General features: G+C 39.6%; 1 protein-coding gene across 11 annotated transcripts in view; it reads right to left on the bottom strand.

The window, feature by feature from the left end:
- The window catches only part of PTPRT (protein tyrosine phosphatase receptor type T), a 1549072-nt gene that overhangs the window by 83187 nt on the left and 1442730 nt on the right, over positions 1-23155 (bottom strand). For 7 of the 11 annotated variants that reach the window (XM_060190244.1, XM_060190228.1, XM_060190247.1 and 4 more), the window contains one exon: positions 22796-22986. In XM_060190244.1, coding sequence (XP_060046227.1) covers positions 22796-22986 — 191 coding nt within the window. The remainder of the gene's footprint in view (positions 1-22795; positions 22987-23155) is intronic. The other 4 variants (XM_060190260.1, XM_060190255.1, XM_060190273.1 and 1 more) reach the window with 1 other exon arrangement.

The raw sequence follows: 23155 nt of genomic DNA on the forward strand, positions 1-23155 counted from the left end.
CTTGTTCACTGACTCAGATGTTCTTTGTGGGTCATACGAACAAATCTGATTCAGTAGGGAAGGCATTTGTTAATTCACTCAGTCATTCATTCACTTACTTGACAGATATTTACTGAGCCTCTATTTATTTATTTGGTGTTCTTTCAGGTCATTAGGGTACAGAGAAATGAACAAGTCTCCCTTGAGCTTCCAATTAACTGGGAATTATAGTAAATGAACAAGCATACACAGGTGTTTTTCAGTAGTAGAAAATGCTATGAACAACTCAAAGCAGGATGAATGGATGTAATGGGAGACGACCATGTTTTTTTTTCAGGTTACAGTAAATGTTTCTTGCTGATGCAAAAAAAAAAAAAAAAAGAAGTCAGTCTAGCCAAGAAAGATAGGAAATGACTTGCAGGAGAATGAGCAGCATATGCAAAAGCAGTACAAAGGGCCACATTCAAGGATGAAACAGGGAAGAGTAGAAGAGAAGCATCTGGAAAGGTTGGCAAAGTCACAATTAGATTACAGTGGTCACTGATATGATGGATATTATTCTGAGTATGAATGGAAACCACAGGAGAGTTTTAAACAGGGGAGATACCTGATCTGATTTATGTTTTACAAAGCACATTCATGCTCATGTAGAGAATATAAGCTTGAGGAGATCAAGGGAGAAGGCAGAAACCAGTTCAGGAAGTGGATGTATAGTCCAGGCAAGAGGTGAAATTATCTTGTCCCCTTATACCAGGAGAGGGGATTAATGAGAACTTATTATTTTCAGAAAATGATTATAGAAACATAGTTAGAAACAAAGATTTGCATGTGGATAGTTTATTTGGGAAGCCATTTCAAGGAGCATAGTAGGAGAGAAAGAGTATGTGTGTGTTGGGGGCGGTGAAGGGAGGAAGTCAATATAGTTTACATCAATGAGGAAGCTAGCACTGTAAACATTTAGCCCTATTTCATGCCGTGGAATTGTCCACCAGAAGAAGGAAATTGGGGTATTTATCTGCCAATTCCCATCTATCATTGGTTGAAGACAAACTCTCATTAAAACTCTTTGTACTTCTGATTTGTAGGCAAGGGGTACATATTATTTCTTGTTTTAAAAAATATTTTATTGGAGCCACGTGGTGGCACACCAGGTTGAGTAAACATGTTACAGTGCACAGGGACCCAGGTTTAAGCCCCTAATCCCCACCTGCAGGTGGAATGCTTTGCAAGTGGTGAAGCACTGTTGCAGGTGTCTCTCCATCTATCACCTCCTTCCCTCTCGATTTCTGGCTGTCTCAACCCAGTACATAAAAATAAATATAATAAAAAATTAAAATATATATTTTATTTATTTTAATGAAAGAGATACAGAGAAAAAGACCAGAGTACTGCTCAGCTCTGATGTTGACATAGGACTGAACCTGACACTGCTGAGTCTCAGGTATTTCAGGTATTAAAATGATTTGAATAACTATTCTACTATCTCCCCATTCAACCCTACATAGTTATCTCTCATCTTTTTTTTAAATTTTCTTTTCTTTTATTTATTTTCCCTTTTGTTGCCCTTGTAGTTATTATTGTTGTTGTTAGGACAGAGAGAAATGGAGAGAGGAGGGGAAGACAGAGAGGGGGAGAGAAAGATAGACACCTGCAAACCTGCTTCACTGTCTGTGAAGCGACTCCCTTGCAGGTGGGAAGCCAGGGGCTTGAACTGAGATCCTTATGCTGGTCCCTGCGCTTTGTGCCACGTGTGCTTAACCTGCTGTGCTACCGCCCGACTTCCAATAGTCTCTCATCTTGAGGAAGTCCTCGGGACAAGAGTCACAGGTGCTTCTGAGAGGCAGGAACTGGGTGAATGTGCATGGAAACAGTAAGGTATAGGGAGACTATGAACAAGGCAACAGCAAATTTACCACAGATGTGGATATGAAGGAGAGGGAGGAGTGGAAGATGACTCCTAGATTGTGCACTTGAAGAACTGAGTGGAAAGAGAGTCATGTCATTTTCTTTGATGGAAAATAAACAGCTGCAGAACAACAGAATTGGGGAAGCAGGAATAAAATGCTGTGTTTTGGGTACATAGAGCACTTAGAACAAGGCCTAGCTCTTGCTGAGTATGTGTGTGTTTGTAAACACATTCCAAACAACATTAGCATTGGGATGACAGTTTGATATTCAAACTAAAATGTTGAGTAGGAAGTTGGTTTTAGAGGTCCAGATTCAAAGTTTGCAGGAGGGAGTAGATGACAGGCATTGGTTTAAGAGGAGATCAAGAAGCAAACAACATAAAGTGACTTAACTAAGTTATGAGCCAAGTGGTACACAAACAGTGAGGGTGTGCCTAGTTATAAAGAAGGGAGGAAGGTGGAAATTTCATAGAATAAGGATAGTTTTAGAAAAGTTACAGAAATGTAGCATTAAGGCCACACTTTGGTTACTGTTTCTACCTTGTCTTTGGCAGAATAGCCCAAGAAACTTAACCACGGCCTTTGCATGACTGCTGAATGAAGTGGTCTACATAGTTCCCTGTCAGCAACACATCGGAGAGAAGTTTCTGCTCCTCTTTATATACCAGCTTTGTCTTTGCTAACTTATTTGTTTTTATTTATTTATTTATTTATTGACACCTGCAGACCTCCTTCACCATTTTTTGAAGCGATTCCCCTGTAGGTGGGGAGCCCGGGGCTCGAACCAGGATTCTTACGCCGGTCCTTGTGCTTCGCGCTATGGCACTTAACCCACTGCATGACTGCTTGGCTCCCTGCTCATTTATTATTTTTTTATAAGGTTTATCCCAAGCAAAGAAGAGTCTGTAATCTGACTGGCTAGAAACCCATTTAGTGGACATATGTTTTACAATCAAGCAGGCAATGCCATATCCTATCAAAAGTCCAGTGCATGATGCCCCTTTCTGCCTGTCTCCCATGTGTTAAACTAAGCTGGGTAAGTTTCTATCTATAGCAGCAGGTGGCAACATTTTTCTATAATAGGCCACATATTAAGCAGTTTGAGATTTTTTAAAAGTTATCTTTTTTCTGTTGCAGTTATTTATACTCAAATTAACTACTGTAAAGCAATCACAGTTAAGATGCAAACAGATGGAAATGACTGTGCTCTGATAAAAAAAATATTTAGAAAAACAGGGATAGGACTGGAATTTGTCTGTGGTTGTAGGTTACTAACTTTTGTTCTAGAAGTATGGCTATGACCCTCATCTATACAGTAACTGAGTAGGTAAAACTAATGCCCCTTCTATAACCTAGTCGTCCCATATGGAATGGAGGTGAGGCGAAACACCCTTCCCTGCACTAGGTCATTTTACACATTTTATTTTCTGCTGAAGTTATGTATCAGACATAATGTGCTTTCCTGTCTACTGACTGATCAGAGATTTGCTCTTAGTGTATGTAAGAAGCCTTTAGACAAGGCTCCTGAAAAAGCAAAACAAGTTCCAAGTTTTCGGCAACAACCTCTGCCCCAAATCAGAGTTGATATCAACAGTGCTACAGAGATAGTGGAGTGCTCATGTATATAGATAGAGGGCTTTTCTCTCCTTCTCCTCCTCTACCTGTTTCTCTTATGGTTTCTTGTTATAAAATAGTTGCCAGGACTCCCTCTTGCCCTCAGCTTAAAACACTTCTAGGCACAAATGGTTCTTAATTTGTCGCATGTGATTTTTTAAAGACTCAGATGCCAGCTCCTGGGCTCATCCTTTCTCACCCATTTAGCACCAGCTTTTAGGTTTTCCATATTGTTGTCCTTTGCATGGTGAAAGCATTGACTCTTTTTTCTTAAGCTGGAAGCTTATGTTGGAATTTTCTTTTTCTCTGTAAAACGTTATGACAAAATTCAACTGAACTTCTTTTTAAAACATATACCCATAGGAGTGCTAAAAAGCAAAGAACATACTGATGTTCTAGAACACATCCATCATATACCTACTAGGTTCCAGGGTTCAGGCAATCATTAACTTAAGGTTTCAAGATAGTAGAATCATCTGAGGACGTTCTAAAACTCTCCAAACCACAGCCCTACATCAAATCAATTAAATTAGCCTCTATGGGGATGGGACACTGGCATCAGTAGTGTTTAAAGCTCCCCAGATGATAAAATATGCAGCCAGGATTCTTGCAAATGGTGAATTTACCTGAAGAAATACTTTCCCATGAGTCTCCTCACTGGCTTCTCTTGCTTTGGTTTTGTCCCCTTCAATCCATGCTCCACTGTAATCAGAGAGATCTTTCTAAAATGTGAATAGGACCCAGTTACTCCCCATGCCATTGTCTTCAGGATCAATTCCAAACTCTTTAGTATAAGGTCCTTAAGGATTTTACCCCACATTCCCCTCTAGCCTCATTTCTTGCCCTTCTATAAAGTCTCGTGATAAGACTTAAATGCAATGTCACAGAACATTTCAGGTGTTTTCAACTTCTCATACTGACTTTATATATGCTCTTCCCTCTGCTTGAAATTCTACACCACTCAAGTCTGCCTGGTAAATGCATACCCTCCAAAATCCCATCCACAATATTTTTTTTCTATTGTGAAATCATTGCTGCTAACTGCTCCACTACCTCACTGTATCTCCAGCCAGAGTCAGTCACTCCATCTATCATTGGATAGATTCTTCTACATCTACTAATCTGAATGTCTTGCTTCCTAACATTACAATGGGATGCTCCAGGAGAAAGAGTAACATCTTAATCACTGTTGTCCATATCTTCTGAACCATTGTTGGTTTGTATTTCATATGTGCTTGAATCACCCCCTCCTGAATGAATGGTTGGATGAAAACATGATAGTGGGTAATGTGGCTTTTGTACACTCAAAAGCTTAAGATTCTAGAATCTCAGAGGTCTAAGTGACCTTGAAAATTCTCTAATTATATTCCTTCAATAATGGCCTGCCAGGACACTGAGAAGCTGATCTGTAGTATCTGTTACTTGGAAACCTTCAGGGATAGAACATTCCCTTCTCCTCTCCCACACTGCCTCATTTCTGGACAAATCCATCAGACAGTGGCATCTTAATTCTGCCTCATGTGGTTTGTCTTTGTTCTGCTCCATGGGGTTACATAGAACAATTATGTATCTTCTATACTGCAATGTTGCTGAACTTTGATGAAGATTCATATCCATCTGTCCAAGACAGTGCCAAACTAATCAAATACTGCCAAGCCCAAGTCTCACTACATTTCTAAGACTTTCCCTCACCCCTTTCTTTCTTTCTAATAAAAGATTCCCTGTGGGGAGGCAGAGATAGTATCCTTCCTTCCTTCCTTCCTTCCTTCCTTCCTTCCTTCCATCTTCCTTCCTCCCTCCCTCCCTCCCTTCCTTCCTTCCTTCCTTCCTTCCATCTTCCTCCCTCCCTTCCTTCCTTCCTTCCTTCCTTCCTTCCTTCCTTCCTTCCTTCCTTCCATCTTCCTTCCTTCCTCCCTTCCTCCCTTCCTTCCTTCCTTCCTTCCTTCCTTCCTTCCTTCCTTCCTTCTTTCCTTCCTTCCTTCCATCTTCCTTCCTTCTGTCCCTCCTTCCTTCCTTCCTTCCTTTCTTCATCTTGATTCCTTTCCTTCTTATCTGATTCTGACTGATCTGGTGTCCCTTGAAAATTCCTAAACTAAAGGAGACTTTTGTGATTTTTCTGCAGGGAACCACATAAGTCCCTCCATGTCCCTGGAAGCCTCTGTGTCCCCCGGTGGGACTGAGGGAGAACAACTGGACATGGAGGCAGAGGATGTGCTGATATTGACAAGAGCTAAGCAGTCCAGGAGTGAGTGGTAATGACCCCTAATTGGCAGACTTTGATCACACATCCATTTTCCTTTTAAGAGAGCTGCTATGTAATAGGCGATAATCTCTTGAAGGAGGGAAAAAAAAGGCAAGGGGGTAAAAGCATGAAAGGAAGACTCATCTCCATCTTCAAAGTGAGCCAGCCAAGGGGCATTATTTTTACATTAGTGGCTAGTTACAGTAGATTGACCAGGGAATGGTGGCAGTCATTAGGAGCTAATCACATTCTTTTGAAACCAAAATTGCCATCTCATTATATTCACCCATTATCAATCTTAGATTTCCTTTTCTCATTCTCTTCTACTTTGAGCACCAAGCTCTATTTTTACACTCTCAACAGAGTATAGAAACATTTTCTACTCTTCAACAGTTATGCTTTTCTAAGACTTTGAAAAAAATACCTAAAAGATGCATTTGAGGGTGTCTGCATCCCCGGAGGACTGAACTGTGGTATTTACACAAACTCCTCAAAAGTCAGATATGGATTGTTTGAGAAAACCATGACCTCACTTTACCATTCATTGTGATCTCTGTGGTAACGGGAGGTCAAGAAGCAGAAAATGACCTGGTGAAGAAATCTACATTTTGGGACCTGTTGGTAGCGCACCTGGTTGAGCGCATGCATTACAATGTGCAAGGACCTGGATTCGAGTCCCCGGTCCATACCTGCAGGGAGAAAGTTTTACCAGTGGTGAAGCAGGGCTGCAGGTGTTTCTCTGTCTCTCTCCCTCTCTATCACCCTCCTTCCTCTTGATTTCTGGCTGTCTCTATCCAAAATTTAAAAAAAAAAAATAAAGAAATCTACATTTCTTTGCTTCCTTCTCCCTTATTTGTTACCTCCCTTCCACAGAGACTAACCTGGGGTTGGGCTCTGTGCCAGGTGCTAGAAATGAAAGCAATGGACACAGCAATGGACACAGCAAAGGAGATCATATGAACTTTACATTCTAGTTGTGGGACGGTGTCAATCACTAACAAGATAATTACTGTGTTGTAGGATATGAGTATGTAGGATAATGAATGCTACAGAACATTAAACAGGATACCAGGAGGGCCAGTAACTATTTGAGCCTATACTATATAAACATTTGCGCCCCTGTGCCCCCCACCAAAAAATCTTCTGCTATCTAGGAGCTGACCTGGTACCCACAAATTCACAGAAAACCAATTAGAGGCCAGAATAGAGCAATAAAAAAAACATAACCCTTAGTCATATCTGAACTCAGACAAAACTAAGAACAGTGTCCAAACCAAAATTTAAAAAACAAAACAAAAAAACTTCTATTACAGGCAGGGGAGGTAGCATAATAGTTATACAAAAAGACTTTCATGTCTTTTTGCCAAATAAAGTTTTAGCTTCTCTCTTGTATTTCCTTCTTATAGTTAAAACTTATAAAGGCATTCAGTCCTTCTACTTCCTGATAGTGTCCAATCCAGAACAAAATTCCCAGTTATCTAACAGAGACCATTTCCTACAAGATCCTTCCCAAATCCTCTTTCTGAGATGCCATATAGTTTGGAAATCTAACTTGTTCTGCTGCATGTGTGACCCTATTGATCTCTCATTGATGCATCCGAGCTGATAGTTAAGCAGAAGGCAGCCATGACAAGAACTGTGTAAAAGAATGTTCCAGGCTGTGGGCCCAAGTGCAGGAACTCTGAGGTGAAGTGAGTTCTGAAATTTGATGGGAGATTCAAGAGCAGAGAAAGAGTGCAAGAGAGGGAAACGTATTACTAATGAGGAAGATGCTCAGTTGAAATCTTGTGGCTCATGCCTAAGAATATCAGTTTTATTCCAAATCCATAGAACAAATGCTTTGGACATGTTTTAACTATAGGAATTGAAGGTGTCAGTATTGTGACAAGTGGCTAAGTGTTTTATTCTGTTGGCTGGTATTAATGGTTTCAGGATAAAATCACCTGGTACTTACTGCAGATTAACTCTCCCTACGGTTGACACCTCCCATTGCCCCACCACCCAAGAATCAAGGTCTGCAGGACCCCTTGGGAATCAGACTCTCCTACAGGTCACAGACTGCTTATGCCCTGCTGTGATGACTCAGTATGTAGTACAATGGAAATTAACCTCAGTATCACCAATTGATACTGATTGTTCCTGATGCCTGTGCAACTGGTTTCTCTCTCTCTCTCTCTTTCCCCTTTCTTCTTTTTTTTAACCTATGGTTTTGGCCCTATGGTGAGAATAAATTCCTTACTGAAGTTTGCTAGATTCCTCAGGACCGTTTTCAACACACATAAGTTTTCCTAAGTCCTGGCCTATGTAGGGAGCTGTCAGAATCCAAAGTCTCTTAAGAGTGGTTCTCCACCAATCCCTTGTTTATTTTATCTACCTGCCCCCTACTAGCCTCAGCAGAGTCTGTCAGCTATGATGCCTTCTGCACTGTCTGTGGCTTGACTGTATCCCTAGAAATAATTGGCTATGATATGCCTGGAGGCAGCAAAACTGGGCTCAGAGAATGCTGACTGAGCAGTTGCAAGGGTGTGCTTCAGGGCACAGCTCAAGGCTGATTCCTCCACCATCAGTCTAATGGACCAGGAATCCCCTACCCCCTGCCCTCCATGATCTCCTGGGACAGGGAGAATTCCAGAGTCTTTACTAAAGAGACATCATTTTGCCTGGGTCTTTCACTCATGATCTTGTAAAAAAAAAAATCCCTCTTTTCTACTAAGTGTGACCTATGAGGGAGAAAAAGCACACAAATAAATAAACAAACAAAAAAAAACAGCTTTGTAAAAGGCAGACAAATTAGAGTGTTTGAATATTTTTACTGCAAACCATTTCACCCCTCTAAGTCCCAATAAACTTTTCTGAAAACTAAATGGATAACATCCTTCCAGATTAGATGTTGGAAAAAAACAACTATATTGGGGATAGAGGGAGGGTACAGGGAAGTTTTTATTTTCTGCTGATAAAACTTTTCTGTATGACGACTTTATGCATGGCTTTATGCATTTGTGAAAACTCACAGAACTGTACACTTCCCCTGAGAAACTATGTTTTACAATATCTGAATTTTAAAAATGAAAAAAAAATGCCCCTGGAGTTTTGTAATGAGCAGTGATTAGTTGATGCCTGCAGGAACCTAACACAATAAATGACACATAGTAAGTGTTCAGAGATTCAGACACCTCTCTTTCTTTCTTCAGGGACATGCTGTCAGGTCCTCTCTGGCCTATTTAGTTAAGAAACATCCAATCTGTTGTTTTAAGTGCAAAGATTGAAGTTTTCTGCAATGTCTGTCCTGATTTGCCTTCAAGCAAAGGGATCCTTAGGATGTATGGGGTTTCAGATCTATCTGTCTATATCTACCTATCTACCTACCTACTTACATAGCATCTATCTAGTTGCCTATCTTTTTTTTTAATATTTATTTATTCCCTTTTGTTGCCCTTGTTGTTTTCTTATAGTAATTGTTGTTGTCGTTGCTGGATAGCACAGAGAGAAATGGAGAGAGGAGGGGAAGACAGAGAAGGAGAGAGAAAGACAGACACCTGCAGACCTGCTTCACCACCTGTGAAGTGACTCCCCTGCAGGTGGGGAGCCGGGGGCTCGAACCGGGATCCTTAAGTCTGTCCTTGTGCTTCGTGCCATGTGTGCTTAACTCGCTGTGCTACTGCCCGACTCCCCTCTAGTTGCCTAATACTTGTTGAGTGTCATAATGACTCTAGGATCTTGTGTCAAAGGTACTGTTTGTTATTGCTGAGCTATCTCCCAGACCATTTGAAAATGTTTATATGTATTCAGACATGGTGAGAGACAGAGAGAGACCAAACACTGTTCCACCATCCATGGAGCTCAGTTGGTGCTGTCTGTGGTGCTCCCATGTGGTTCCAGGGGTTAAATACAGAACCTGAGGCAGGGGAAGCATGTGCTCTAGCTACTGACCCACTCTTCAGGCCACAGGCCTTTCAACTTGCAAACTGGAACCATTTAAGCAAACTGGAACATACTGTTCACCCCAAGTACAGTTAAGACAGTTTTTAGGGAATGAGGTATAGTTTCATTAGTGGGAAAGACTAAGGTCTATTCCCAATTGTCCATGAGTTCACTAAACACCCACCATGGATGGCTGTACAAATTGTATATAAGCTAAGAGCAGCTCATCTCTGGGAGCACCATGCACCTGTTAGGCACATTAGGCTTCTGTATATATTATGAACAATTTCTAGAAGGTAATGCCTAAGTATCTGGAGACAGGAGTAACTTTTGTCATTTCACTCTAAGCATGAGCTAGCTGTGGCCCTGGCAGAGGGCAAGCTTTCAACAAACATCTCCTTCTATGTTGAAAAGCACATGCCTTCAGGATTATAAATGCAGGCAGAACAGGCAGGAGGGGATGACGAATGACATGTACTCAAAGTGGCATCAGGAGAGCAAATATTATTGTGCACCATGTCACTAAATAAGACAGTAATTTATGAGTGCTGTTGGTGAGATTACATAGAAAATAAGATTGCAGCAAGATGGGGGCATTTATCTGTGACACAAGCTTTGATCAAGGCAGGATAGTTCAATGTCTGTCTGAGAATAGTTCCATGTCTGTACAGAGTTGATTGGTGCCCTTTAAGAGACTGCACTGGGGTTGTAGGATATATCACCCAGCAGAGCATGTGTGTTATTAAGGGTGAGGCCCTGGGATCAGTTTCAACCCACATGGTAGCACTGGGAACAGCACTGAGAGGAGCTCTGAGGATGCTTGAGTGGTGCTGTGGTGTTTCTCCTCTTGGATTCTCCCCTTATCTCTCTGTTCAAAAGAAATGAAAAGGATGCTCAAATGGATTGTGAATACTTGAGGCCCTGGATTCATTCCCCAAGCTTGCATTAAAAAATATTCAAAAGGGAAAATGCCAGATTATTTCATTCATAGAAATAAGAAAATCAGAGGCTCTCTTCAATAAATGGTGCTGAGAAAACTGGGTTTTAACATGCAGAAGAATGAAATTGAACCACTTTATCTCACCAGAAACAAAAATCAACTTCAAATGGATCAAAGACCTAGATATCAGACCAGAAACAATCAAATACTTAGAGGAAAACATTGGTAAAACACTTTCCCACCTACACCTCAAGGACATCTTTGATGAATCAAACCCAATTAATTACAAGGAAGACTAAAGCTGAAACAAACCAATGGGACTACATCAAATTGAAAAGCTTCTGCACATCCAAAGAAACTATTAAACAAACAGAGACCCCTCACAGAATGGGAGAAGATCTTCACATGCAATACATCAGACAAGAAACTAATCACCAAAATATATAAAGAGATCAGCAAACTTAGCACCAAAAAAGCAAATGACCCCATCCAAAAATGGGCAGAGGATATGAACAAAACATTCACTACAGAGGAGATCCAAAGGGTTAACAAACATATGAAAAACTGCTCTAGGTCACTGATTGTCAGAGAAATGCAAATTAAGACAACACTAAGATACCGCCTCACCCCGGTGAGAATGGCATTCATCAAAAAGGACAGCAGCATGGGAATGTAAATTGGTACAGCCTCTGTGGAGAGCAGTCTGGAAAACTCTCAGAAGGCTAGACATGGACCTTCCATATGATCCAGTAATTCCTCTCCTGCGGTTATACCCCAAGGACTCCATAACAACCAACCAAAAAGAGGTGTGTACTCCTATGTTCATAGCAGCACAATTCATAATAGCTAAAACCTGGAAGCAACCCAGGTGCCCAACAACAGATGAGTGGCTGAGAAAGCTGTGGTATATATACACACAATGGAATACTAAGCAGCTATCAAGAACAATGAATCCACCTTCTCTGACCCATCTTGGACGGAGCTAGAAGGTATTATGTTAAGTGAGCTAAGTCAGAAAGATAAAGATGAGTATGGGATGATCCCACTCATCAACAGAAGTTGAGGAAGAATATCTGAAAGGGAAACTAAAAGCAGGACCTGACCAAATTGTAAGTAGGGCACCAAAGTAATAACCCTGAGGTAAGGGGTAGATATGCAGCTTCCTGGGCCAGTGGGGGGTAGGAGTTGGTGGGAGGGATGGGTCACAGTCTTTTGGTGGTGGGAATGGTGTTTATGTACACTCCTAGTAAAATGTAGTCATATACATCACTAGTTAATTAATACGAGAGGGGGAAAATTAATTGTATGTCTCGAAGTTTTTCAAAACACAAACTGAATCTTTTCTCAATATATGCAGTGTAATTGATATGCAGACTCTCTCAAAAGCCTAGACCAAGTAGATCAGAAGCAACCAATAGCACAGCTATATAGTGGTGGGTGAGGTGTGCTGATATATATCTAGGAGAGATGTAAAAATTTGTTGTTATAGGAGTTACAGTATTTTTTTCAATTATGTAGTAAAAATAATACACAAATGAAATCAAAACCAACATATTTATGTCAATCCAGTATCCATAAGCAACATTTAAATGGAAAAATTACTACTGTTTAAAAAACACACAATAAACACGAGTCCATTACCAAATAAAAGGACTCTTTAAGACTTTTTTATGGGTGGAGGGTAGACAGCATAATGGTTACACAAAAAGACTTTCATGCTTGAGGTTCCATAGTGCCAGGTTCAATCCCCCACACCACCATAAGCCAGAGCTGAGTAGTGCTCTGGTGAAAAACAAAACTATATATGTGATTTAATATTGACTTATAAAATTTTAAGTTAACAGGGTTATAATCCTACTGCCAGATTTCTGTGGCCTAATCCCCTGCAGTGGAAATTGCAGTAGTTCTCCCAAGGTCATAGATATAAGTTGACTTTTTCTCTCTCTTTAAAAAAATTTTTTTTAATTATCTTTATTTATTTGATAGAGACAGAGATCAAGAGGAAAGAGGAGACAGAGAGACAGAGAGATGCCTGCAGCACTGCTTCACCACTCACAAAGTTTTCCCACTGCAGGTGGACCTGGGAGCTCACATTTAGGTTCTTATGCATTATAACATGTTTGTTCAACCTGATGTGCCACCACTGGGACCCTTGTCTTTATCTATCTATCTATCTATCTATCTATCTATCTATCTATCTATCTACCAGCTATCATCTGTATATGTATATTTTTATCCATTTTTTTAATGATCCTGCCTTCACTTCCTTTCTAAATCACACCTATACCTATTACTACTTCTGAATGTTCTTCCTTTTTTCTCTTCCCTCTCAGATTACTGAAACAGTGCCTGACTTCATCTGGCATTTTCCCTATTTGCTTCTATTTCAGTGATGGTATAAAAACAAAGATTCCTGGTTACAAACACTTTGGGTCCTGGTGTAATTGGGGTCCAGAGACCCTCTGGTCATCTTCCCTTATCTTTTCCCTGCTCTGGAAGTATGGACCAAAATTCATAAAAGATTCTTTTAAAAGAAGACTTTTAGGTCAGTAGGAATGCACATGTTATAGGAAATTTAGTAGAATGTGTGCTCTAGGACCTATCCCTCAATGATGTATGTTGATGTCTTTTACTGGCTTTCCAGGTGATTATGACACATCACAGGTTGAGAAGCACTGTTTCAAGCAATAAGGAGAAACAAATTCTTGGGGAAGATTCAACCCATAAAGGCAGATGCTCTATGCATCTGTAGAGATTGCTCACAGATGCAGGGATCTTTTTGCATTGGTGTCTTTCTTTAAGAAATGCTATATATTTTTTTCTACTGGTCGGACCTATTTTTAGTTACTTGAAGTTTTCCACCTGTCCTGTAATTCCAGGAATTTCCTTTTACTATTCCACAGTCTATGCAATTACTATGATTATTTTACTAAGTTTATACTCTTCCATCAATATTAAGTACTTTATTCATTTTCCTTACTATTGGTCATTTGGTTTTCTACCATGACAATAATTTTTATAATTCTCTTTGTAGATATTTTTTCTTTTCTTTTACCTTTTTTATATATCTGATCATATTTCCACTTTGCCTACAAATTTGTAAGAATGAAAAAAATGCAGTGTTATAAACTTGCTTGCTTTAAATGTGATTTATTTTTGTAAACCATTCTATTTTATCAAGTACTGAAATCTAATTGCATTTACTAAAAAACAAAACAAAACAAAACAAAAAAACCCCAGGAACCTCATTAGCTACGTAAACTTCACCTGACTTTCCCAACCAGCCACACAGACTGGGTGAAGAACATCTGAAGAGCACGGCTCAGACCAGAAACACCTGCAGTCACTTGTTCCTAAGTGGATGCTGAACCACTCCATTTTGCATGCTACTACACTTCAAATCCAAAATGCTGACTAATGTTGGTGAGGCAGCATATAGACATGATGTCTCCCTTGTATCTGCAACTTTTAATCCTCTTCAGCACAAGCTCTTAAAAAATAGTTTGGTGATATATTAGCCTCTTGTTAATTTTTATAATAAGAGGACCTAAGCCACTGGGTCAGTAACTGTGGGGTCTCTATTCTATTTAATCTTCTAATATTTCCAGCACTCCCAAACAGTATAGGGTAAATATTGTGATGCAGTATCCCGGTGACCATAGGAAGTCCTGCACAGTACTTGGCTGTCAGCCTTGGCAACAGAGTATGCAGTGATCTGCGCAGGTGGACCTGGCCTGTGCATGTTGTGTAAAAGACATTGTGGGTGGACTGAGTAGACTCAAAAAGCACAGCCACCCAGAAGTCCGGTATCTTTGACTGCTGTTTCTTCTCCTGGCCAGACATATTTTGGCTACTTCTCCTGGACCTGAACATGTGTGACTCAGCTAGCCAGTAAATGCTAGGACTCCTGATCCCATGAGCAACCTACACCTCGGCTGGTAATTGTTTATTTCATGGGGCTGAAATTTTGATAACTATTCACGGACTTTATGGACCTAGCATATTCCTAACCCCTGATGATAATTACTATTTATTTTGCAGTACCTAGATATTTACCCCTGTATCACCCTAATAAACCTTGATTCCTTTAAACCTAATTCAAGCTGTTTCTCAGCCAAATCCATTACATTACACAGCCAAAGCCCCTATTAACTTTTAGTTACTACAGGTATACAACAAGTACTCAACAAATGTTTCTGGTCAGATGAAGTAGAAACATATGTCAGACTTTCAGAATCTGTGCTCAAACATTTTCCAGGAAATGAACCTAGGCCCCATGATAAAAGAGTATGAACTATGACCACTCAGCATCCTAGGAAGAGAGTGAGAACCAGTTTTGTTTGTTTGTTTATTTTTTTGTTTTGTTTTTATTGTCTCTTGGGCAAAGCACTGTTCTATGGTACCATCTGGAAATAACTTACTTGGGTATAGAAGGTATTGATATTAAAAACAGAAATACTATTTCCTGGGCTATAAAGAGACTTTCAAGTGAAAATTGAAATCACCTAAAAGGAAAAAAATATCCTTGAGATAACAGTGTCTTCTACAGATAACAGTGTCTTCTACCCAAGTCCCTGTGGTCAAACATGATGATGGTTTGGTTGAGGGTAGAGTGCACTGAGATCTATTGGAAATGTGGAAATATACCCTTGTGACATTATCTTGTAAATCAATATTTCTTCAATAAAGTGATCTGGGGTTGGAAAACAACCAAAAAGTCCTTATTTTAAAAAACAAAGAGATAAAAAAACACCAAATATAGCAATATACAATGAAGCCACTGGATATCTGCAGTAGTCAATGTAATTGTTGTAAATAACAACCTCAAACATCAATTACTTATAGAAATTGGGGGACTATCTTTATTTATTGTGGGGGACTATCTTTATTTATTGTGTCACATAAATAGTTCAAAATTGCTATGAAAGTCTGAAACTATAGAGGTTACTGATCTCTTTCAGCCATACCTTCATTTTCTTTTCTTTTTTCTTTCTCTATCTCCTCCTCCTCCTCCTTCTAATTCCTCTCTCTCTCTCTCTCTCTCTCTCTCTCTCTCTTTCATCACTGTTCAGCTCTGGATAATGGTTCACTGTTCAGCTCTGGATAATGGTTCACTGTTCAGCTCTGGGTAATGGTTTGGGAGATTTAACCTGGAACTTTGGAGCCTCAGGAATAAAAAGTCTATTTGTATTAGCATTATACTATCTCTGCCACTAGGCCACACCTTGAAAATGACCCATTTATATTAAAGAGAGGGTAGACAGAAATAATCAGGTAGGGTCCACTTCTCTCTATTTCGAACATTATAAATTACCAGGGCTGAAGAACAACAATGATTTCCCCTTTGATGAGTTGGGCCTCTGCCTAGAATAACTTTTATTCACTAGTTGAGGAGTTATGCTAGAATTTCTCAGGGGTGACCTGCACTGAGATGTTCTGTGACTCTGTTACCAACAGAAGAGATTAAAAAAAAAAACTGTCATAGGAACAAGTCTACTCTGTTCTGTACAGAGAAAGGGGTGACTCAAAGCATCCATCTTTGCAGTTACACACCATCAGGAGACTGTCTGCCCAACGTCACCCACAGATAATTAACAGAAAGACACAACACTGGACTATCTCCACAAAAACCACATACACGATCTTTCTGCATAGAGTTGGAAAAAGAACAAATGTTTGCTCTTCATTAAGCAGCATCATATTCTTCACAGCTGTTCTTAGTTGCCTTAAATAGCCTTAATGGCTCTGTAATAACTAGATACCTTCTGGTTTCTCTACTGGATTTGTTCCATTCACTTGTTACACGATAGAGTGCCTGGATTGTACTGGGACTGATATACTTGCCTTACCTTTCTGTATTTTCCTGTTGTTCCTTATCTTCTTCATGTTTCCCTAAACTTGCTTCTACTCTTCTGTCCATGATGATGACTGTTGTTACAGGGCACATAGACAACCCCACTCTCCAACCACCATCTCTGTGTTTGCTAGCAGGCTTAGGGTTTTCACTCTGTAACTGGAGATGGGATAACTTGGACAAAGGGATATAGGATGGGAAGGAGGGAAGGCTCTATAGTCCTAGATCATGTGCATAATCTTCATGACTACACTGTGGCTGTGTTCCACCAGCACTGTAAGTTTAAGGGGTAACTACTTGCCTTTGTGGGCATTAGATGTGACCAGTGACAGGAAGAGCAGGTGAGGTAAAGTCAGAACAAGCAGTGCACGTGTTGAGTACTCCCTGAACTTCTCTAGACAATGTCTCTCAACATTGAGTGTAAATAATAACCACCTAGAAACCTTAGAAAAAATACAAATCTTGGGGCCAGGTAGTGGCACACCTGGTTATGTACACATACTACAGTGCACAAGGACCTGGGTTCAAGCCCTTGGTTGCCACCTGCAGGAGGAAAGCTTCATGAATGGTGAAGTAGAGCAGATGTCTCTCTGCCTCTCTCCCTCTCTATATCCTCCTCCCCTTTCAATTTCTCTCAGTATCCAATAACACATAAAATAAAATAAATAAAACCCTCGACCTCTTTTCAATAAAACAAACAAAAAGCCCCAAATCTTTTATACTATCCCCAGGGATTCTGATTTAATTAGTATGAAGGATGACTTCCCCATCGGTGTTTTTAATTTCTCTAGTTAATTCTATTGTGTAGTCAAAACTGAAAGCCTCTAGAGGCTCAGATGTATAAAACAAACGTGGTTAAAATTACCTTAGGCCTCAATGTGTTCTTAGAAGCCCCCGGCCCTGTCAATCATGATTCTTAGGACTTGAGATGCAACTATAGTGGTGTCAGCCCCTGAGGAGGGGTCAGCGAGACTATTGGTAAGAGGGACTATGCAATTGTTTTCTTCTTAGACTACTAAATATCTTGGACAAAAGTATTCTTTGTATTATCTTGATCAAAGACCTTGCTTGCTTTCACTGCATAAACAGAAATTTAGGTCCAGAGAGAGTGAGTGTTTTGTCCAAGGTTACCTAGATACTTAATGAAAGAGATAAATCAGGAACACAGGAGTTTTGATTTTCAATTCATGATGATGCATACATTACTGAATTTAATGTATATATTGAAAGACTGTTTTTTTTTCTGCCCAAGAGAATAAGATGATTTTACATATATATAAGAGAAACTGTGTGGGGGCTTATCTGGCCAGGTTTTGGGCTTAGTTTGGTTTGGGTATTCACATATTTTCCTTGAGTTACCATCCTGGTCACCTTCTGCCCTTGGTCTCCCTGCTCTGATAGAAGCCAGATAATTAAATCTAAAATATAATTCTAGTCTTTAAATGTTAGCTATCTTGGTTTTCCATGGCCCTCGGACTAAAATATAAGTTCCTTAGCTTAACAAATACCTCCCAGTCTTCTACCCTATGCTTGCATCTATTGAGAAATTCAGTCCCATCTCCTTCCATGTTCCCTCTTACAGTCCACGTACTCAGATGCTTCTGGTTCTCTTAATTTAACTTTTCTGTGTATACCTCCATGCCATGTTTTCTTTTTAAAAATTTTTAAGGTGACTTTGTCTTTTTGGTTTAAGAAATTTTTTATTATATTTATTTATTTAATAAAAACAACTAGACATTGGGAGGGAAGAGGAGACAGAGGGAGAGAGACAGAGAGACACCTGCAAACTGCTTTATCACTCGTAACGCTTTCCCCTCCTGCAGGTGGGGACTAGGGGCTCAAACTCAGGTTCTTGTGCATTATAACAAATGTGCTCAACCAGTTGAGCTACCACCCAACCCCTATGGTTTGTTATAGTAGATATATCTAGGGTATTATTATTGCTTTCACTTGATTATTCTAGATTCTCAAACTTTTGTTTAAGCTTTATGCATTCCAAAATGCTACTGATCATCCATTCTAAAGCTAGATTTCATATGTATCTCACCCTGAAAGGTTCCCATAGCACTCTTTCATTTGCCACAGTAATAAAATAATCAGTTTATACACTTGTCTCTAAGAATACATTGCAAGTTTCCTAGCAAGCAGGTACTCCATCTATCTTATCTCCTCAAATGTTAGAACAGAGCACAAATCTTGGTTTATGTAGTCAAACATCTTAAAGTTGATCCAACTTTCTATTCCTTTTTCCAACTATGGCACCATCTTCCCAGACAATAAATAACTTGGGTCAACCTGCATTTGAGATATCAGGCTCACACAAAAACTAGTGAAGTCATGGGCCTTATGGAATATACCTAAAATAGATCTAACTTTTTCCAAAATGGAGACCCCAAATCTTCATCTGTAATATTCTTGTCTTTAGGTTCATGATTAGTCAACAATTTGTTCTGCTTTCTATCTTAACTATTTTTCTGACACCAGGTTCCAGATGCTACCATGATGCCAACCAGACTTCCCAGGGCAGACAATCCCACCAATGTGTCCTGGAGCCCTGCCTCTCCAGAGCACTGCCATACTAGGAAAAGAGAGAGTCTGGGAGTATGGATAGACTTGCCAATGCCCATGTTCAACAGGGAAGCAATTACAGAAGCCAGACCTTCCACCTTCTGCACCCTACAGTGATCCTGGGTCCATACTACAAGAGGGATAAAGAATAGAAAAGCTATCAAAGGATGGGATGGGATATGGAGTTCTGGTGGTGGGAATTGTGTGGAATTGTACCTCTCTTATCCTATGGTCTTGTCAGTATTTTGACTTTATATATAAAAATTTAAAAAGAAAATAAAAATAAAAGAAATTCCATAAGTTTCAGTCCTTGGTTCTTGTCTCTGTTTATGCTCAGTTTTTTGGTAACTTTGTACAGTTTCGTGGTTATCATATAATGTCAATTATTATGTTATAATTATATTATTAATTATTATGTAAATTATCTTGCAAATTTTCTCCCCAATCCAAATGTCCCTTCCTATATACAACTAACCCCTTTTCATCGTTTCATCTCCACTAGGATATTAAACCTGTTTTTTTTTTCGTCCTGCAACTGTCCTTCCTTGCATCAGGAGACTGAATCTAATTTCCCTCCCTGAGAATAGAGACATATATTTGCATCTAGCCAATATAATTGAAGCTGTATGACATCCAAATTATAGATCACAAAGAGTGATGCACTTATATCTTTACTATCTAGAAAGTTTACCAGTCAGGATCTGAGTCACCAGTAAGAAGTTTAACTACTCTAAAACTACCATGCTATGAGGAAAACCAAGTCACCTGAAGATATAACATGTCAAAGTTCCAGCTAGAAATTCCAGGTAAAGTTCCCACTGACAGTCTGTATCCATAACAAGACACATGAGTGAAGACACTTTCAGATGACCTCAGCACCCTTCTAAGATAAGACTCTAGACATCATGAGCAAAGACAGACTATATTTGTCAAAATATCTGACCTACAATGTCAGTGAATACAAAAATTTGGTTGTTTTATTTTGCTAGGATTTGGAGTAGTTTATAATACAGCAAGTAATATTTTTTTTACTAACACATTACATTATTTACTGTAGCAATATCTAGGTACTGTACAATAACTTCTAAGTCTACTGTTTATTTCCTGTTTCACCAGCTAGAATACAAACTTTAGACAGGCTTGAATCTTTTTCTGCTTTGTTCATGGTTGGTTTTTAAATATCAAGAAGAGTAAATACTCAATAAATATATACCATACAAATTTTTGATTGTACAACTGAACTGAATTTTAGAAGACACAGCTTGCAATAGCTGAGAAGCCCTTCATAAGTCAATTTGTCAAGCCTACTCATCGTTACAGAAAGAACTGAGCAGGAATGACAAGCAACAAACTAAACACATTGAATGTTGTTGGTTTGAGAGTAGGGCTAGAGATGCATGGATCAAATGCTGACAATAAGGACATAGTCTTGAGGCAAATTTTGTAATTCTTATGCTCACTATATAGACTCCAGACATCACAGGAGCCTTAATAATCAAAGTAATATCCAGTTATAGTCTAGGAAAGTGACTGGCACATTGTAGAAAGACTTTCATTAAGTAACATTTTCCGATTAACCTCCAGTTAAACAGAAAATGTTGTTAACTAGAAGCTAAACATTTTAGCTATCTGATTAATATAATTTGAACTAATTGAGGGCAAGTCTACTCTAATTAGAGATATTTTTGGTTGAAGTTCAAGTGAAAGAATAACATGTATTGTTTTCTCTCATTATAAAAGTAAGTCCCTATTTAGAAAATGAACAAAGGAATGTGAGCGCACACACACACACAATTTAAAACATCAAATTAAATCCTAACACATAGAGATGGCTACTTTTAAAAGCTCTATTATCCTAGCAAGAAATGCACCAAAGTAGTCAAGTATATTTATATCTCTATGTTCATGCTTTGGATTACAGGTGCTTAGTGTTTCTCAGGTTTAGATTAATTACCCCTTCTTGTTAATTTCCATATGCATCTCAATTCGACTTGAAAATTTAAAACAAATATTATCACTAATGCCTTATTGAGTCACCATGATAATAAACACACCGTTACAAACAACACACTATATCCTGCCATTAGCTCACCAAACAGATCTACAGAGGGAAGCATAAATGCATGCATGTGGACGCGCGAACACACACACACACACACACACACACACACACACACACACCCATACCCCCCTCCCCCACTTAAAGGGATTGGACACTCAACAAATGGTTGAATGAAATAAAGTTAAAAGATGGGAGGTATGAGCTCATTTCCTTTAACACTGATCCCAGTACCCTTATAAAATTTGTAGATTGAACATAAGAAAAAATTCTATTTATAGACCATATTTAGAATTAACTGTGGGTTCTCCTGAGCTGGTAATGGCTCACACTTGGTGACACAAACATTTTTGTTCTCATAAATGTGTCAAACATGCCCCTTGCCACTATGTTTTATACCCTTGTAAAATTTTAGGATTAGGCAGGCCCTCAGAAATCACTGTATCCAAACTCTTGATTTAACTAATAAAGCATCTTAAAACTCAGGTAGCAAAATGATACACTACAATCAACTTGTACTGGAGTCCAGCTGTCTGGTTCCCAAGCGTAGCATGATTTCATGACTTCACTCGGGTTCTGAAATATTACTTAGTAAGCACTTTCTGAGAATACAGTCTGAAAGATAAATTTAGATTGTGTTATCAAGACTTTCAAATGTGCAGAGTCTGAGTCAATGTGTTTTCACTTCACACACTGAAACTGAACCTAGCATATTTGGGGCATATTCTGCATGTGAAAAAAAAAGCCATCCACAAAAACTAGTGCATATAACTCAGGGCCTGGCATACAGTAGATGCTTAAACGATATTTTGGGAAGGAAGAAGTAGGAGAGAGGAGTAGGGGTAAGAAAAAGTGGAGAAAGAAATGCTTGTTTTCCAAGCTGGCTGCAGCTGGATTCTGGCCTGCACTAGGAGGGCTAAAGAACTAACTCGTCTGTGGGAATGAGATGTTCAGAAAAACTTTTTAATGAGCTTTTCCTTCTATTTTATTTTTTTGTTTATGAAAGGTCAGACTTAATGAGCAAGGTCTAAAACAAAAGGAGTATGACAAAGAAAGCTAAATTGTTTTGCAAAGTACAATGGGGGGGGGTGTGGAAGTTCTTTCACTTAGTAACTAAGGAAAGGGGGGGGAGGAGGAGTTTGGAGGACACTAAGAACAAGTTTTGGGGAGGGATGTGGATAGAGAGCTGTCAGGGAGCCAAAACATTAGGAGAGTATGTTGTATTCAGGCATTTGTTCTCCTTTGCGGCAAGCCTCCTGTCATTCCCCAAATCTCAGTAACAACTGGGACCAAGAATCTTTTGTCTTAGAGATGTTTTGAGGCAGATGGAAAGGGATACCCAGTGTATAGCTGCCAAGAAGGTACAAAGACAGGTAGTGGCTTGAAGAATTGAGAGCACAACAAAAACATGATAACAAGGCATGAGACCCTCAGGATACTCAGCAAGCCTCCTCTAAATCACTGGGAGATTCACTAACTTTTCTAGAATAAGTGGGATGGGGCTTGGCCCATTCTATCTTTCTTTTGAAAGAATGTATGAATCAATACTGCATTAGTAGAGTTGGGTGGGACCTGAGATAGTATATTTCTAGTATGGTCCCACAGGAAGCTTACTTTGCTGGCCTAAAGACCATACTTTTGAGTAGCAGGCTTGAGAAGCCACAAACCCTCTGAACCCATCAGGAAGTTTCCTTGGAGGACAATCTCTTACCTCATACTCCTCCTTGAATCCGTAGCCTTGACCTCTCTTCATCTGGGTGATGTGTTGCAGCAGGTCAGCCACCCGGATGGCAGGCTGGAACTGGTCCCTTGGATAGCTCATCTCCACAGGGTCACAGGCCCGGTAGGGGTGAGTCTGGATCGTGAGGGTGGGCTGGGACATCTCCCCGCGGCTGCCATCTGCTTCAAAGAGGAGGAGGAACAGACCATCATCTAAGGGAGTTTTAGCCTCTGTTCTTCACACTTCCCTCAGCTTGAGCCAAGGAGGGTAGTGGGAACTAACTGATGAGGTAGCTGCAAAAAAGATAAACACATTGTTTCTCTGGCATGACTGCAGTGATAGATAGATAGG

The sequence above is a fragment of the Erinaceus europaeus genome, chromosome 1, assembly GCF_950295315.1.
Source record: "Erinaceus europaeus chromosome 1, mEriEur2.1, whole genome shotgun sequence".
In the NCBI taxonomy this organism is placed as follows: Eukaryota; Metazoa; Chordata; class Mammalia; order Eulipotyphla; family Erinaceidae; genus Erinaceus; species Erinaceus europaeus.